Source organism: Hydractinia symbiolongicarpus, chromosome 15 (genome assembly GCF_029227915.1).
Source record: "Hydractinia symbiolongicarpus strain clone_291-10 chromosome 15, HSymV2.1, whole genome shotgun sequence".
Taxonomy (NCBI): domain Eukaryota; kingdom Metazoa; phylum Cnidaria; class Hydrozoa; order Anthoathecata; family Hydractiniidae; genus Hydractinia; species Hydractinia symbiolongicarpus.
The window spans coordinates 9,980,600-10,000,000 of record NC_079889.1 but is presented as its reverse complement, the minus strand read 5'-3'; the positions used below and the strand labels follow the sequence as shown (position 1 = coordinate 10,000,000).

Sequence of the window (19,401 nt, the reverse complement as noted above, 5' to 3'; positions counted from 1 at the left end):
TAAGAATTTACATCCTTCACTACAAATTCGCATTATCATACGCAAGACACATTTGTTGCTTGTGAAATTATGTTCGCCTCCTTGATATTATTTCCATTTTCCTTTAGTCTACATCCTCCTAACAAGGTTAGCAACATCGTTTGCATTTATGATTCAGACAGATCGTGTACAATAAGCTGGAAAAATGAAGGCTTTAGATATACAATCAAGATAACACACCTCCAGAGCTTTAATTGGCGTACTGTAGCAAGTAATATCGCCTCCAATCACGCCTACAACGAATATATTGTTGACGATATGGTTTTGGACGAAATATACCTGTTGTGCGTCATTGCTAATAATCAAGTTGGTCAATCTGATAAAAGCGTAGTGTTCTATCATCACAAGTAGGATTTAATTTTATAATTTAAATTTCGTAAAAGTCATGACTAGTTGTTTTCGCACGTTGAAGTTATACTGAACAATAAATTAAAGTACGTGATCAATTTCGGCCTGATAAACGATCTTAATGTAGCTATTTCACATCCGCAGATTGTGAGGATTAAACATAACGTTAGAGCTCCGTTTTAACTTCCTTCTACAAGATACAGCTTCTCTTTTTCGTTAACCAGGAGGAAAGTTAAAATATGTTATTTAACTACTGACTACTACAAAATGACTACTGCAGAATATATAAATTGGTATAAAAGTAGTAAATAAACAATTTTTATGCCCGCAACACACCCGTCCTCTCCCTCTTCACCCCTTAACGAATGTGTCTTCATATACCTTTTCGCAAGGATTACTGACACAATGCAAACTTTTAATTTAGGAAGCAGGAGGAGAAAATTATCGATACTGAAGAAATTGATCGTTACTATGACCCCGCGGACGATTACGAATTTGACTCTATTGCTTCTGGCCTTGATGATTACTCATATGATTTCCTATCTGATTACCAAAAGGATATTGATTACGAAGATAATATTCACAAAACTGTTATGGATTACGAATATTATGGCGGTTATGAATATGATCATTATTAAAATGAACAAAAAGAAGAAGAAAAAAAAGAAGAAAAAAAAGAAGAAAAAGAAGAAGAAAAGAAGAAAAAAAAGAAAAAGAATGAGTGGTGCATGGCCTTGTAATTATTGGGTTCGCTTCGTAATCACAGGTCCGTGATTTGGTCCACAGCACTGGGATATTTAGAAAGTGTCTTCATCACAGCTACGGGTCAACCCATGCCATGTGAGTGAAATGTGGTAGGCAATGCCGGTGTATACCTAATGTATACTTTCAGAACACAAGAGCCACAGTATTTCCAACTGAAGTGGCTATATCCTATATAGTTATTTGGAATAATAATAATAATAATAATAATAATAATAATAATAATAATAATAATAATAATAATAATAATAATAATAATAATAATAATAATAATAATAATAATAATAATAATAATAATAATAATAATAATAATAATAATAATAATAATAATAATAATAATAATAATAATAATAATAATAATAATAATAATAATAATAATAATAATAATAATAATAATAATAATAATAATAATAATAATAATAATAATAATAATAATAATAATAATAATAATAATAATAATAATAATAATAATAATAATAATAATAATAATAATAATAATAATAATATATATAATAATAATAATATATAACTATATTCATGGACTGTTTTGTTACATGTCGGCAGGGCTGATTTGTTACATCCGGGCGGGATTGCTACATAAATAGGGCTGTTTTGTCACATCGGGTTGTTTTGTTACGGGAGATCGGGCGGTTTTGCTACCATTCCGGCTGTTTTGTTACCGTGCATAATTTCAAGATGGCAGCGTGATTGGCGCAGCGACACTCCAACAGTAGTTTAGCAAATCTTTTTGGTTAAGTTTGGGGCCTGTGCTGTATTGTAAACAAAACTCTCTCTACAATAAGTTGTTCAAAGTTTATGCTGGCTAGCTAACTGTGTTTTGCTTTGGTTTATATCGCCAGTTTTCATTTAGCTGGCAGCAACACTCGTGTAGATAGCTAGCTCTAGCTAGCTATCTCAATGAAAGTATTTTATGTTTGTTTTACTATTATTAAAAAACGTTGTGGAATAGGTGAAATAGCTAGCTAACTTACCCAGTTACAAAAGCTATAGCTAGCTCGTTAGTTGTAGAAGCTATCTAGCTAGGTTCTTGTAGCTAATTGTAGTGTTTAAAATCATCAGAAGACCAGAGAGCAGTGTTCAATTTCCCTTGGCCGGCTGGTCATATATATTGCGGCGCCAAGCCTTTATCAGTCTTAGGGTTAAAAAAGTTTAAAAAATGTTACTGCTTTTATGACTTGTCTGAAAGTTTGTTACATGTAACTAGGGTAATTAGCCATGATCCACATTCCCTTGGAGGTTCATCTGGATGGGGGGGAGCTATGGTAACTTTCAATAACCAGCATATATAATAGCCGCATTACAAAATTGAACCGGCGTCTCCTGCACAAAGTATGTGAGTTATGTGACCTCCCAAAAATGTATCGAGTGTGTTAAAAGTAACCTTGGAAAAAGTATCTGCTATATAGAGCATTCTATAAGAGCTAGTTTTTTTGACTAAAATATGGACATATTGGATACAATATAATTTTTTTTCTTTTAATTCATTTACCCGAAATACAATGTCTTTCCTGTACCACATTTACTTTGTCGTTGTGAAAAAATATAATATACAAATATTTATTCCAAAAACACCAAACTAATTTGTGACAATATTGTGTTGTGTTCACTTCTCTGTGAAGTGTCTAGAGCTAGCATACTGGAACAATGTGCAATATTTCATGTTTTTATAAAAATAAGATAGCATAGCTTCATAAATGTACAACACAAGACATTTCATTCCTAGCCAAACAATTATGGTAGGCATAAATGCTTTTCAAATCATGGATATTAAATATTTATTATCTTTTCATTCTTTTTATATAAAAGTGTTAATTTGTATAGTTCTTTTATTGCTTGTGACAACTTCATAAGTTTGTCTGCATCAACATTTCTGGTATTGAACACATTTGTTTCTGGACATTTGTAACTTTATTTATATATATTAAGCTGTGAATTTCTATATTACAATTTATATACATCATAGCTGGTCTTTGAATACCATTTGTACCTTGCACAGTGAAGTTGTTTGTTTAAAGGCATTATACAATATTTTTTATATATACATCAATGACGTTCTTTATCTGTAAAAATGTCATAACTTTTGTTGACATCAGTGTGTGAAAAATCATGTTAAAACACAGAAGCTTTTGAATGCAAAAAACATCTTTATATTTATTTTTTATTACTTGGCTGATACACGGAAGAGTTATATGAAAAATGCAATGGTTTGATTTGTTTATGGCTCATAAAACAGGGATTTTTATGCACCCATTCTTTGGTTTTTGGAGGGCAATAATATAATGATACCATAAGAACACAAGATAATATCTATAATTTTTTTTATTATTTGCATATTCTTTAATATTTCTTTAAGAACAAATGAACAGCTGATTTGCCATAGAGAGTATATATGCGCTACTGGATACGGTGGTAGATGCAATTATATATTATATATGTAATGTACTCTTTAAATGATATAAAACTGTCTTTAAAAGCTCTGCTAAAATTCAGACAATATTGACATCGAAAAACAAATGCCAACTACCACCACTAAGTCAATCCGGCGTATACATTATCCCATGCAAATGCGGCAAAAAATATTTTGGGGAGACGAAGTTGGGAATCGCTACCCGCTTCGAACAACACAAAGACACCAACATTAAAGAAAAGTGGAGCGCATCAGGAGATTCATTTCACTCTAGTTCTTGTAATGCTGGTTATGATTGGGACAATGCGAAAATGCTTAAACAAGATTTTAATAAATTTGATTGTAAGGTACGACGTCGATTTGATGTCAATGTAATGACAACCGTTAAAAAAATTTTTATAGTCTGATGAAGACCTCCAATATGGAGGTCGAAATATTACCATAAAAATATATATGCTGAACGACCATGTATATGTTTCTTTAAAGTATATGTAATGTACATTTTCTACTCAACTTAAAAAACGATTATCTTTTTCATATTTTGGACATATATATATATCTTTCACTGATCCCAAGTTTTAATTTTCCTTTATTCATACGTCATGCAATTATGAAATTCTGTGTGTATTTGCACATTTTTGAGATTCTTAATTGCGTAAGGTATATAAATACAGATTTTTCAAAAAATGAAATTAGAAGAACTACAAAATAACATAATTTTGTAGATCGTTTTTCACTGAAACAGCAAAAAAAATTGTTGTCCAACACAAAATACACAAGGGTTTCGACTTGTACTCTAGGTTTACCTGTACTTTAAGCACTCGATCTCCCATTAAAAGTTGACCAAATAGCTAAAATTGTGTTGTTTGAAATAACGTATTATGCATAATCTCTTCATAAGTTTATTAAAAAATATAATGTTACATATATATATAAATCAAATTGCAAAAGTCAACACGTATTTCTGGTTTATAACTATTACATATCCAAAACCTCTAGTGTAAAGTTCTATCCCGCATAAAATTTCAATGTGCTATATTCTCTTTTATTGACCTTTTCACAGTTTAAGTTGTTCACTTATTTTCTGTATTAAAAAAGGAAGTAAACAGAGTGAATTTAATAAGACCATGGGCATTATGAATATTTTGTATTTTCTAAAAAAATGGTTTTAAGGCATGAAAATTTAGTAAGTTATTGCCAGTAACCCTACTTAAAACATATGTGAATGATTTGTAACTTTTCTTAATTCATAACAGTTTACTTCCATTTTTCAATTCTCAAAAAAGAGCATTGTAACAAAAGAAAGATTTATTTAAACAATAGTTAGTTAAAACTGTGAACTCTTGTATTGCCTAATTTATTTAATGTTTTTTAACATCATTTTTATTTTTTTATTATGTATATGTTTTGTGACAACTGCTATTTTATATATAAAGGTCAGCCATGTTTGATGTTTGGTGCCTTATTGTCTATCCTTATTCATAGGAATTACTTTTTCTTAGTTATAAAGATAAAGAACCAATATTGAACTAAACTGCTAAGTTGACATGAACGCTGCTAGAAAATATCCAGTGAGTGAATTCATTTTTTATGGGGAAATGGGAAAGTGATTTTCAATATAATAAACTAGTCGATAAGGCCTGTGGAGAAATCCACTTAGGCAGGAGGGACAATGTAAAAATTGGTTATTTTAGACCTTTTGCTGATGTCAGCAGTGCATATGAAAAAACAAATTGACGAAATTCATTTTATCCGTTGTCTCTACGACACGCTCATGAAGAGAATGTATGTGATCATGTGATTTTGATGAACGGTTAATGATATATAAGGGTTTAAAAAATATGCTGACGTCAGCAAAGACCCGCGAAAACGAACAAAATTAATTTTTAGAAATTTGTATACCTGTTGGCTTCAACGTATAGGTCTTTAAACGCTGATCAAGAAAATGTATAGGATCATGTACTTTTGACAAACGGTTACGGAAATATGGGGGTTTAATTGATTTTTGATGACGTTATCAACCCGTCCATTCCGAAACGGATTCAGGGACCCAGGTTTGGGAAAATTACCCAAATTGGTCCTATCTGGTCCCTATTTACCCACGCGGGGAAAAATCATTGACACCACCTCGTTTCCAAGTTATTTGGCCTCAAATATTTAAGTGCACTGTAATGGCTTCATTAATTTAATATAGGATATTGACGTTAGTAGTAGTGTTATTGACGTCGCGCCGTAATGTCATAAAATTTAACATACGAGACATACTTTTTTCGGCGACGTCAGAGAAAATTTTGGCGACATCAAAGGAAAATGACGATATCCACTATGACCGTCACATACACTTCGTATTATTATAAGAGATAGAAACGTTTTATGTAGTTATTTATATAACAAATATAGGTATACAAATTATTATATTGCAGCTTTTGGTAATGGTACACAAATGTTGCCCAAAAACTCTAATTCAAGATATTTTAAACTTTGTTTCTAATCCGTAAATAGTATCTGAATAGTTTTTCTACTATATTTAAGCATTGATGCAACACATTCCAACTGCTTGGCGAGATTCGTGAACCATGCCCATCCCGGTGTGCCAATTGTAAAATAGTGTTACTGGTTCGTGACAAAGTGCCGTATCTAGGCTTAAAGTCTTTAAAACTCATAAAGACTAATGAAGAGCTTAGATACGATTATGGTGACAAATGCATGTTGTCTTTGAGAAAGCAGGTAATTTATTAACTCTAAGGAACTTTACTGTTATTTTGCTTCCAAATATTTACTGCATTTTTTTCTTATAGAAGAACTTGTGTGTGCCATTACATTTAAAAGATATAGAGAATCAGGTAGAAATCATTATTTCTTGTAGTGTACAAAAGTAAAAAGTAAAAAATTTAAAGATCCAGAGAAGCAAATATTCTCACCAGGATTCTATAATTTCAATTCAAGTTATTAATTGATGTCAAATATTCTTGCACACAAGGCAGTTGTTTGGATTTTTGTGATCACAAATAAGAAATGTAGTGTTTGTATTCTTGAGCTGTGATTTAAGAGAAGCTTCATTGTGAATTCACGTTTTCTATATTTGCACAAACAAAGTCAATTTTTTTCTTGCCTACTGCATGTTAAACTCGCATATTATCAAGGCTCAAAAAAATTAGTGTGTTCAAGGTTCTGCTTCTGTTCTTTCTTCCACTACAAGTTATATAAAAATAAACATCATATATATATATGATGTTTATCTTTTATTCTTAGCTAAAAAAGATCTCCCATGCAAGTATTCTGAAACTGAAGGTATGTATTACATCTCTGAATTTCATTTCCTAATAATAAACTAGTAGCAAGCGCTGTTTTTATGTTGCATATTTCCTGAGATGTTAATATATAAAACTAGCATTCTTGTTTATTGAATTTTTGTACGATTGCTTAATTAATAACTAAAAGTTTTGCTTGTTATTTCAATTTATCAATGATTTCATTGTAGGAAGGGCAAAAAACTGTAATTGAGGTAGAAGGTGAGCACACTTACAATGAGAAGTATAACCTTTCATCAATAAACGTGTATTGTGACACAATTATTTTTATAGTATTAAAACAGCCTTACATGATTATCAGAGATCGTGAAAAGTAAGTAGCGCTCTTCTTTCTTGTGTAGTTTTAACGTGTTCAGTAAATAAAAATAATAATGATTTGGCTTTATTACAACCTGAATCTCATGATTAAATTTGAATTGTTACCGTTAACGTATTGTTAATATGCCTGTTTCTTTATTATGTTTTTAGTTTGTTCAAGCCATTAATATATAAGACGAAGATCCCTAATCTTCACTTTGAAAAGGGTTGTCTGTTTGAAATCGACAAGGAAATCACAAGACATGACTCGTGTGATACAAGGCATCTTAACAGTTCACATCTAAATTAGTATTCTCTATGGTGCTCTTTTTTATTCCTAGGGTCACTATTTTAAAGTAAGAGTCTGTGTGTTTTAATTTTATGCTAGCTACAACTTCTTAACTGTTTCTGGAAAAGTATTACTTGGTGCTTTGCAGCTAGTGGGCGGCAAAAAACTTTTTTTATGGTATGACAAATCAACAACGTAGAAAATGCCTAGATGTATTTTCTACAATTCCTGCATTACACATTGTTTTTTGAAAGATAACCGTATTTTGACCTGAGCCTCAATTTTCTTTGCAAAATGACTGAATATAGGCTCAAATTTTCTTATTTTTTTTCCTAATTTTTATTCCTCTTTGTTTTCTTTATAAATAACTACGATATTTTATCGACATTTGAAATAACATTTTTATTGAAGAAAAAAAGACCTCTTTTGTTATTTTGGGATAAAACTTTGTTAGTAATTAATTCCACAATTTTGAATACATTTTGCCTCCAGAGATCCATGAATGCTGTATAGCTACTTTACGGAAAAAAAAGAAACTTGATTGTGTTCTTCTGAAATTACGGATATTTTGGTAACTGTAAATCTAAATATCAAGGTCTTTAAAAATTGAATCTTGACAAGCTGAAACCGGGGATTTTCCTAAAATGTTTTTACGATTTCAAGGTTTTTGAGCGTCATCTAATAATCTACACATTTGTAAAAGAAAGCGCAAAAGTATTCGTTTTATCATAACTCCAACAACGTCTCTTAAGATCCTTTCTATTAATGTTCACGTAATAAATATGTTCTTCCTAGACCTCAAGATGTTGCCGATGATGGCTTTTGTGAATGTTGCAAGATACGTTACACATCACTACAACATGTATATGTATGCTATGACACCTTTTTTTCTTGTAGATCAAATCTGTTTCTTGGATACAAGAATTATATCCATGAAAAAATAAAGTTGATAGTTTTTTGACAGAAAGACTCGTTTAGCTATTGTTATTGTTTTGATAGCCCCTCGACAGTGATCGTCATAAAAGCTTCGTTACTAAAAAAAAAATTATGATAAAGTAGACCAGTTGATGGCTAAAGAAGTTAGTTGTGGCGACTTTGTCGAAGCATGCAAGAAGAAAGCTGCTAAAAAGTATGTACTTAGAAATAATAGGAAATGTGATTTTAGAGAGGTATGTTATATTATAAGTAGAAACATGAAACTACACATTTAGTATGTTGTATTAGTTCATCAAAGTGATAATAGTATGACACATTAACAGAAGTGAATGTCAGTGATTTAGAACAACTCTTACGAGGAAAAGTATTAGAAGCAGATACGTTTTATTCTTTCTCAGTCATAATATATAATAGTCTTTTTATTTTAACTATTAGGTTTTGATAAAGAAAAATAAATCTTCAGGACATTCTCCAAATAAATAATTAGCTATCATTTTTTGCGTGCATTTCCGAATATATGTGAAAAAACGCTAATATTTTTTCATCTCACGCTAATATTTTTGCTTCATAGTTTTTGGGCGTCAGTTTTTTTACTTTGATTTCTAAGTCATATCCGTCGTTTCGTAGTTCATAAGCAAAAGCGATATGTCCCAATTAGAGTTATGATTTGTTACATTCGCTCTTTTTGCATCAGCATCATGTCAAGTACCTATCTGTTTTTAATAAAAATTTCTGGTGCTGTGTATGAAAGAAGATTGGTCCAAACTCCAGTTAATCTGCTAACGACAAGATGATCTCATCGTTGGACTAGCATTCAGATTCGCGTGCAAATTCACTTATATCAAGTAGAGTAAAAAGAAAATCTAGGATGCTAGTTAGTAATAGGACGTTAACTTTTGAGTAAGCTGGTTTTAAATAAAAGCGTCTACAGTGATAAATCTAATTGTAAGTATTTTTAGTCTTTAAGTTACCTAGTTAGTAAACCAGCTACACAGTTTAAACAGTAGTTGCAATACGAATTAGAACTTATTATTATTATTTAGTACAGTTTAAAGGTGTTAAAAACTCAAAGTAGTAGTATTATATGACAATATATAATGACCACATACACTTATCGGTTAAAAATTGATAATCCGTATTATAATCTACATCGATTTTAGGTGCTGGCTTAATTGCAAAGATGATTCACTAGCGAAAGTGTAGGGAGTCAGAACACTATATATGGAATAGGAACATCTGGTTCAGAGCTGCCAAAATTTATCTGTTCTTCCATCCACGATATTTCTTGAACATTTGCAACAAACATGCATCAAACATTCGCAATAAGATGAAAATAAATTTACACAAGTTATTGACTTGATCAATTCATGGCTTGAAATTCATTAAAAGTATTATAGAACATTCAATTTATTGTTAGGTTATGCCATAAATGTTTTTCTATTTACAAAACATAGCATTTTAATTGTAATTCATATTTCTTCTTATTGGAAAAAAGATTATATTTTATTATATATTTTTGGCTCTTTACAAAGACAAGCTTGTCACGCATGTCAGAAAATTTGAGTGAGGAACAATGATGTTTTATGATCTCGCACGTTTGTGTCTAAAACACTACCTCGTAGCCAGAACAATTTACCTAGGACTTGTGACCAATTTAGCCTGCTAGCATTTTAACAAAGTTTAAAAACAAATTGATGGTGTAGCTATAAGCTTCCCCTCAGGGCCTCCGTTAGCAAGTATTTTGAAAAGTTGTCCTACAGAATTTACGCCTATCTTTTATAGACGTTATGTAGACGTAAAGGTGATTCCTTAGTAAATAATTTATTTATGAAATCTACGTTTGGTGGTGTTGTTGTTGTAATGATTGTATTAGTGTATGAAAAACTTTCCATGATTCCTAGTAGATATTGCACGAAAGGATATCGACTTTGATAGTTTGATGAAAGAAGAAGCTAAACATTTAAACTTTGAAACTATTTTTTCAGTTTGCTTTTAGGCGGCTAGCTTCCTCAAGTTTACCCGCAAGCTCAGAACCCTTTCTCATTCTTTAACAAAAATAGTCAAATATGTTTTCCATCCTGGAATTTGGCATTGGAAATCTACGAGTGATGATGTGAATTAATCCCAACATCACTCGTGAATTCTCAAGGCGTTTTTAGGTAGAAACGCACGATTAGCGATTTTTGTTACACATGATAGTATGTAGTTCAATGGACAAATGGCAAATGTTCGCAACACGAATTCTTTTTCACGCACAAGTAAAAGCCCAGTCTTTTATACGTGAAATTTTTAGTTTTTATAAGGTGAGGTTTTTCTTGCAATCAACACTTTTCCCAATGGAATTTATCTCATTATTAAGTGATCGATAAATATAACTTAAAATTGGTAGTATTTATTAACATGGCTCTTAATTTGTAACAACTATATTAACACTGACATTGGCCAGCATAAAAATAATCCTTCCCTTATAATCTCTTGATCCAAACAAAATTCTCCCTAGATGTATCTTCTGTAATATTGAATCCAGGTATAAAGTCCGTAGCTTCATGCGATATACTCCTGTTAAGCGACTTTTAATTACTGTAAGTAGCGGATCTGCTTCTGTTTAAATCTGCAGTTTTTGATTCTTTTTATAAGATGCTAGTTTTTTTAAGGTTTCGTTTCCTTAATTTGACGTTAAATAATCATACCTTTTCTGAATTTAATCGCGATTCCTGATTAATCCTGAAAATTTTGTAACTGAGAAAATATATTTTGGTAAGCTGTAAATACAACTTATGGGAGGTGTATAAAAAACGCATTTAGCACCGCTCATACATTGCATATTGTGCTATTCACATGGAAGGCAAATAAACTTGAGAATTAGCTTTAACCTGAGATTAACTAAATGACATTTTCACATTTTTCAGGAAACTGTAAGTACAGCAAGTAGTGTGCCACAGCAAAAATCTTTATTTAGAGTAAGTAGTAGGCTTTATTTTTTGGTACACTCTCCAAAGATTATCAGAGGTACAATGTGTATAATGTATTGCCCTGAATGTTCTTTGAAGAAATATCATTTAAAAATATTTATTTTTTCTTCTTTCTGTTATACTAGGGCAAGAGAAGAAGTTTATTTTGCGATAAAGATGTTCAACTGCTACGTCAAAAGTGGTCGGATATTATTGCTAATGGTCCTTTAACGAAACAAGGTGTCACTAAGGCGTTGGAAGGGGAAGATATACTAAAAAAATTACTTTTGTACAAATTCGTACTCGTTTGCACTACGAAAGAAAACAACTATGAACACATCTGTTCCATGAACTTATGTCAGTCATTAAAACAAATAACTCTTCGTTAAAATTATTAAACATGTTAATGTTCTGCTTTTGTTTCTTTACTAATTGTTCTTATAATTGATGTTGCATGTTATCCCAGAGGCAGCACTGCTATCACGCACGATACTGTACTTTCCTAACTTTGACGACGATTATAATACTGAGTTAATTTTTGACAACTAGTTTTAATTAATGAAACTAAGTTTTGCTAAGCTGACATTTTCTTTAAATACAACCTTGATTAGACAAAATGTGTTTTCTTGCTTAATTTCATTTTGTGTATATAACGCTTGATGCACTGCTTTCTAAAGTTTATATTTTGTTTATGAGCTGTAAAGGCATTGGTCTTCTCTACTACATCCTATGTATGATTCTGTTTTAGCAAACTTGAATCTTCTTGTTATTACACCCTCTACTTTCGTAATTTGTATAAGCACGTGTTTTACGAACTCGTTTAAAAGTTAGAATTCAATTTAAAGTTTTTAGAGCATGCTTCATAGCATTATTATTGTACTTTTTACCACACGTTTTTAAAGAAAAAATTAGCTTTAATGTAGACTGAAATATCTCTTGTTTGTTTATAGTGGAAAATTTTGTGTATAATGTGTCTACACGAAATTGCCCCGGTTAAATTGAGATATGGATCCGGGACACGTAAACTACTACCTACACTTTATTGAACTTGTCTACTACTTTTCCGACATGCATACCTGAACTATTAAACTATTTATTAAAGTAATGGTTGCTGAAAATATCGACATTGCTGTTGCTGAAAGTATCATAGGTAGAGTCATTGGTCAAGAAGCCTTTTCTTCGACGAATAAAATTTTAGCAAAAAAGTATTTGTATATGATATTAGTAAATTGGTTTGGCCTTGTTCTTTTCGGTTGATATTCTTAACAGTATCGAAAATTTAAAAAGTCTGGCGCACACCATAGGCAAACTGGCGGTCTCTTAGGCCGTCGCTTGAGCTGTTGTGAAAAAACTTACACGTCCGCAAATAACCGAATCGAAAAAGTTGCACCACAAGTTAAAATATAAAAATCGCATAAAAACAATTGCATGATAACAAAACTTACGCTAATTTAATAATCGCTAGCCATGCCCTTGTGGTATGCGGGCAGCCGCCTCAGGTAACAAGCCGCCGCCTAAGAGACTGCTTATAAACCCGAGGTAATTTTACGAAGACTGTCCAAGTCTGCTACGGAAGGTGTAGTGGCATTTGCTATTAACTCTTTCTCTCTTTCTCCTGTTACTATAAGAAGACTTCTGATAGCAAATTCGCTTTGGTTTAATGTTAAAAAACGCAAGTCAAATATATATCAGTCTTTCCTAACTTGCAAATAAAAACTCACAGCAGAATATAATACTCTCAACCTCAAAATAAAATACTCTTGTCGCGTATGTAGGGCTTAGATTTTGTCACTTGTAACAAGCAACCAAATTTAAAATTATTGAATCCGTTACATGAAATTAGTTTGAGGCATACAATCCATGTACTCTTTGCTTTTGTGTCATCAATACGTTTTATATGTACTTTGTGTAGGCATTTTGGTTATGCAACATCTGCATCCGATCTATCAATCCTGCTACAATAAACTAGTACAACTGATACAAAACTGTGAGCCCTGCTACAAGAAACTATTCTTGTAATACAAACTAGTCGGCTAATATAATGTTATCCCGCCCCGTTTAAAACCGTCAATCCTATGTCGAAAAGTCAGTTTCAGTAGTAGTGACTAATGGACTAATACAATCCTACTATTTTTTTTATCATTTTATCTCGTATTTACTTGTCGTAAACGATTTTGGTCATACATGTAACAATCCCGCCCGGTTTGAAACCATCAATTCTGTCACGAAAAATCGGATTTAGTAGTACAGACTAATGGACTAATACAGCCCTGCTATTTTTATTCATCATTTTATCTCGTATTTACTTGTCGTACGCGATTTTGGTCATACATGTAACAATCCCGCCCGGTTTGAAACCATCAATTCTGTCACGGAAAATCAGTTTCAGTAGCACAGACTGGTCGACTAATACAATCCTACTATTTTTTTATCATTTTATCTCGTATTTACTTGTCGTAAACGATTTTGGTCATACATGTAACAATCCCGCCCGGTTTGAAACCATCAATCCTATTACGGAAATCCTATTACGGAAAGTCAGTTTCAGTAGTAGACACTAATGGACTAATATAATCCTGCTATTTTTTTTATCATTTTATCTCGTATATACTTGTCTTAAGTGATTTTGGTCAAACATGTAACAATCTCGCCTGGTTTGAAACCATCAATCCTGTTACGAAAAGTCAGTTTCTGCTGAACTAGTCAACTAATACAATCCTACTACTTCCTATTACAGAAAACTTGTCTCAGTGATACAAACTAGAATAATATATAAAGTTAATAGTTCTTTCAACACTTTGCCTTTTATTTACGATATTGGTCGTGAACATGATATATAATGCTGTAAAAAAAAACATGAATGCGAGTTGCCGTGGTCAGTACACTATCCTGTGAAAGTGTTTTGGGCATTGTTGGTTCCCAACAACATAACAGTTTCAATATCTATGTTTTGGTTTAGTTAAAATAAGTAGTAAGTAATAAAAAAGATTCACACGACAACGCAACCTCCATACCAGGACCTGTAGTGTTTCTGATATGACAATGAAACGCTACAGGCCCTGAAAAAAATTGCTTCCTGTCTCTTGTATCATTCCCTTTGATTTTACGACTATTATGTAAAATAATACTTTCACCATCAATTCCGGGATCAATGAAACCAAACAACGCAGTTAATATTTCTATACTTGGCATGCCTGCATAACGTAGTTGGTATACTGTTGGCGTTTGGTAACAAGTTCTTCCTTCTTCTTAATAAGGTCTTCTGCTCCTGTATTATTGTCCTTAGTATTACTAACAACAATGTCAAAATCGATTTCAGAAATATTACTAGCATTGTTTTCAGGTTCAACGGACAATTTACATGATTTTCTTGGTGATAAACGCTACATTGGAGCTTTTCGGAGCCTTTCCTATTGAATATTGTTTTAAGAACGTAATACAGGTTTCGTATTGTTTATAAGTGTCGATTTCCATTTTCTAGCTTATACAATCTTTCTGGTATTCACTATCGCTGTTTTCTTACGCGAGAACAAAGTTTTTGCTCCCCTTGTCTCGTTTTCATGTGATTACGTAATCTTTTTATGAAAGTATTAATTCTGCTCATGTTCGTGTATTTGACAAGAGAATAACGGAGAGTCGTATGACACTCAAATCTAGTAATGACGTAAACAGCAAACCTCATTATAAAGGAACCTGGAAGAAAAGAAGAGTTGAAGTTGAAAATAAATTTCCTTCTACTTCAGTTATTTGCAAACTTTATATAAATCTCGTTTCAGGCATTATTAAGTCTTGTATATAATGACCACTTTAATACTGTTGTTCCGCTGCAGACAATTAACTTGTTTTAGCGGCTTGTTTAATTATGTGTCCTCTTTTATAAACAGTTATTAAAAATTATCGTTTATGGACATAATATACATAATGTACCTTAAACAGGTTTAAAAATGCATGAAATTAGAGAAAGGTGCATTTCCCAAAGATATCCTGTTACGTTAATTAAAACTACAGTGGAAAAATTTATCGAATTGATATTTTTACCGATATCATTAGCAGAGTCTGTGTCTGTACCACCCAGTTTATTTTTGTTACTCAATACAAAATAGAGTATTCCCCTCTTTTCCCAATATTCATTTGTTATAAGCTAAATCAATGAAATGTTTTACTGCGAAGGTGCAAATTAATGCACGCGTGATTTTAATCCGTAGGTGGTTCTACTAACTTAAATAAAATGCTTATCTTGTTTTGAGATTTCGAGAATACAATATAGACAACGTTTACTGTACGTGTAAGATATTTTGGGAATAGTATTTTTATTTTGTCGGCAATAGTATTTTTATTTCGGTTTCTATTTAAGTAATAGCGCTAAATTTCATAACTTGATGACTAGTTAAAGTTATGCTTCGTTAATTTTATGTTACAAGGCAATAGTATTTTTATTTTGGGAATAGTATTTTTATTTTGTCGGCAATAGTATTTTTATTTCGGTTTCTATTTAAGTAATAGCGCTAAATTTCATAACTTGATGACTAGTTAAAGTTATGCTTCGTTAATTTTATGTTACAAGGCAATAGTATTTTTATTTTGGGAATAGTATTTTTATTTTGTCGGCAATAGTATTTTTATTTTGTCAGTAATAGTATTTTTATTTTGTCGGCAATAGTATTTTTATTTTGTCAGTAATAGTATTTTTATTTTGTCAGTAATAGTATTTTTATTTTGTCGGCAATAGTATTTTTATTTTGGGAATAGTATTTTTATTTTGGGAATAGTATTTTTATTTTGTCAGTAATCGTATTTTTATTTTGTCGGCAATAGTATTTTTATTTTGTCGTCAATAGTATTTTTATTTTGTCGGCAATAGTATTTTTATTTTGTCGTCAATAGTATTTTTATTTCGGTTTAATTTTATTTTAACTACTCGGTTTATGTTAATATTTTATGTATCATGGTTGGAGTTTAGTAAGAAAGAAGGAAAGAAAGAAAGAAAAGAGAGAAAGAGAGTCAGAGAAATAGAGAGACAGAGAGAAATGAAAAACGTAAAACAGATGTTCTACTCATGATCAAAACCACTGAATGTTTCAAGTGGATGCCAGCACATTTTAAAAAGTGCAAATGCGGTGTAAATTTTCTAAAAAGTGCCATTACTCTTAAAATTTCTAGGGTACTATTCATTTTTTATATTATTGTAGTCGTGTAATGTAAATATGTTTCTTGTAGTCGTGTAATGTAAATATGTTTCTTTATCTTTTGGTTTCTGATGGAAGTTTTTATCTAAATATGGATGCAATTAAACAATGCACTTTTTTTTCCAGTTTTTTTAACATTGAACCATCAGATCGTTGACGTCTGAAAGGACATTTTCCGCCAATCTAGAGGTGTAAACTTTCAAAATGGCCGCTATATAAGGCGAAATTCATATGTAATTTTCTTTAAGTCCCCACCCCCCCCCCAATATTAAAATTGTGGTTATGGCACTTTAGTTTTGAAAAATAACTACGTTAAATAGAGATTACTACTGCTAATACTTCTAATCTAAAACACTTTTCTGCATAATTTTAGTTCAACTATATGAATATTTTTTTTCTTTTTACGACGCCCGTAAGCCTTACGACAGTTTTAGGTCTCAAAAATAGTAACTTCGTCGTAGTCGTTTAATTAGTGCCTTTAGTTTTAAAATAATATGAAAAATAGCGATAAATTTCATAACTTCATAACTACGTTAAAGTTACGCTTCGTTAATTTTATGTTACAAGGTAACATACACTAATACTACAGCGGTCTTCCTTGTTGCGCAACATAATTGAAGCGCTCAACGCTCGAAGTCCGGAAGACATTACACCTGCACGCGCCCCACTGGGTGTGCAGAATATCTGTCCTTAAGTTTAACCAACATATGTGAACGATTTACCTGCAACTAAACAGTCAGTCAACTTGCCGTTAAAGGCTTGGTAAAACATTATGATGTCGCTTAAAGTTTCGATGCACTATAATAATACCAATACCCGTATATTACTTATGCGCTAGAAAAATGTTATGCTGTATACAGTTGAAAAGCAATATATAAAGGACGTTATAACCTGTGAATTTCCGTATTTTTTTAGAAACAAGGTGTTGATAAATAGAAAACCTCATTATAATCGCACATATGATCGTAGTAATAACACCCGTTCAAATAAATTACATTCCATCATACTAACAAGTGAGCATGAATGCACGAAATAACAATGCGGAAAATATGTACGATATGCTGACAAGAATGACCTACAATGCATGCTTTTATGAAGACATGTTTTTTGTTGAAAACATCATAAACATATAGCTATCTGCTTTAATAAAAATATGTTAAGGTTTAAACTAACGCAGCAGTTAATTCTTTAGGTTCCAATTCCACGCAAATTAGGGCTCCCTAGGCTGAGAATTTAGTATAGGTAGGTTGGTCATTGCCTACAGTGTTGCACCGTGTCTATAATGTTTTCACAAGTCCATTATAAATAAAAGCACAGGTTTTTACTTTATGTCAGACCTTATACCCACCTTGTATTACACACCGGCTTGAGGGCCTTGCAAAGTTAAATCATGTCGTATTTTGGGAATGTCTTATAAAAAAATCAATTGATATTAAATATCTTGATATATTGAACAGCTTGATGATAAATCATCTTTAAAAGAACATTTATTATCATTAGAGTGAAATCAGCTTCAGGTTTTACAAAATAACTTCATACCGATTAGCCTCTATGACCATTTCGCTGTCAGCAGTATAAAAAACCATAATTTTGCGTCATGTTCATAGCCCTATAACTTTGGTAAAAATTAAAATAATGAATTGAAACATGGTATCATGTTTTAGACTGGTTTGGTGCAATAGACAAGATTTTCTTCCTACTATTGTCTTTGTACCTGAATTCCTGAAGTGACCCATTCCTCAAGAAAACGATAAACTGTTTTTGACTGCATATTAATTTTAAGAAAGCCTCACGTACAAAAACATGAAGCGTTTCTCATTATTAAAATCAGCCAGATATAGTCTAACAAAACATGTCCTAGGTTTAAGATCGAATGATTTAACCAGTTTGGAGAAATTGCATGTGTTTTCTCAGGCTTGACGCAGAATATTTAAGTTCATGGCATTATAATATGGTTAAATACAGTTAAAGGCTTAAATACGCGATCCTTTTAAATGGAAGATAAGATTCTTGTATTTTGAAAAAAAAAATATGCATTTTTATCCGTCATTTCAAAAAAAACATGGATAGAAACTTTGTAGTCACCTCACAATAAACCTCAGATTTAGTTACATATGCCTACAGATAAAAATATTTAAACGAAATGTGTCACATCCAGTAATACAAAAAATGGCTTGTCAGGTGTATTTGTGAGCAGGCCATCCGTGATATACCTAAGACACCGAGTATTTTAATTTCCAGACATTTTTAATTGTAACATATTGTAAACAGAGCGAAAATTAAATCTACATTTTCTGCACATTCGGGCGAACGATGGGCAGTCGCGGTTGTTGTTTAAACTAACGAATCAAAAAGCACAAAATTACAAAACCATGGAAATAAAAAACTTGTCGGCTGCATGTAGGAACAAATATCGGAAGGGTTAAAAAATTTGGAAATTTTTTCGGATAGAAAACTTACCTTTTGAACACGGTAAAAGGTTAAACTGGATACCTTAGTTAATAATTTCTAGTATCAGAAAAATTTGTGCTAATTAGAAATTGTCTGAAACCAGTGATATCGTTATGACGTACATTAGTGGCTTCACAATGACGCTTAAAGCAACCTTTAGAAAGCACCTGGAAATATTGTCTAACCCTGTAGCCCATTTAAGTTGAAGTTCCTTTCGATGACTTTTCACTTCAGTCTTAGCGATTTTCTGAAATGTAAAGTCTGTCGCTGTGGACTAGGTTTACAGTGTTTTTTGTTTCGTTATGTAAGTTCGTGAGGGTGAATGATATACGCTTCAATCAACTCAAAAATTTTGTAAAATATTTACAGAAATCTGTATCACTGAGATGTCAATAGTAAACGT

General features: G+C 31.7%; 2 protein-coding genes across 11 annotated transcripts in view; both read left to right on the top strand.

Moving 5' to 3' along the window:
- Positions 1 to 1,344, top strand: part of LOC130628860 (uncharacterized) — an 8,352-nt gene extending 7,008 nt beyond the window's left edge. The window contains exons 4-5 of the mRNA XM_057441887.1: positions 108 to 386; positions 812 to 1,344. Of these exons, the coding sequence (XP_057297870.1) occupies positions 108 to 386; positions 812 to 1,025 (493 nt within the window). The 3' untranslated portion in view covers positions 1,026 to 1,344. The remainder of the gene's footprint in view (positions 1 to 107; positions 387 to 811) is intronic.
- Positions 1,345 to 1,657: 313 nt separating this feature from the next.
- LOC130628912 (uncharacterized) lies at positions 1,658 to 9,921 on the top strand. Of its 10 annotated transcripts, none has more exons than XM_057441971.1 (8): positions 1,667 to 5,148; positions 6,110 to 6,304; positions 6,376 to 6,420; positions 6,830 to 6,868; positions 7,059 to 7,089; positions 7,162 to 7,201; positions 8,270 to 8,336; positions 9,571 to 9,921. In XM_057441971.1, exons 2-8 carry the CDS (start codon positions 6,284 to 6,286, stop codon positions 9,580 to 9,582), a joined length of 255 nt encoding a protein of 84 aa, XP_057297954.1. In that variant the 5' UTR covers positions 1,667 to 5,148; positions 6,110 to 6,283; the 3' UTR covers positions 9,583 to 9,921. The 10 variants fall into 10 exon arrangements, 4 of the variants coding, with proteins under 4 accessions (XP_057297952.1, XP_057297954.1, XP_057297951.1 ...); XR_008981877.1 differs by lacking the exon at positions 8,270 to 8,336 and adding exons at positions 7,357 to 7,541; positions 8,372 to 8,603 and having other exon boundaries at positions 1,675 to 5,148; positions 7,059 to 7,201; XR_008981876.1 differs by adding an exon at positions 7,357 to 7,541 and having other exon boundaries at positions 1,676 to 5,148; positions 7,059 to 7,201.
- Positions 9,922 to 19,401: the final 9,480 nt, after the last annotated feature.

What these genes read in the sequence shown, in the direction of transcription:
- LOC130628912 (XM_057441968.1), top strand. Translation starts at nt 6,284, where the DNA reads ATGTTGTCTTTGAGAAAGCAG. An exon ending in CAAGTATTCTGAAACTGAAG is followed by an intron (nt 6,869 to 7,058) that starts GTATGTATTACA and finishes ATTTCATTGTAG; the next exon opens with GAAGGGCAAAAAACTGTAAT. An exon ending in ATTATCAGAGATCGTGAAAA is followed by an intron (nt 7,202 to 8,269) that starts GTAAGTAGCGCT and finishes TGTTCTTCCTAG; the next exon opens with ACCTCAAGATGTTGCCGATG.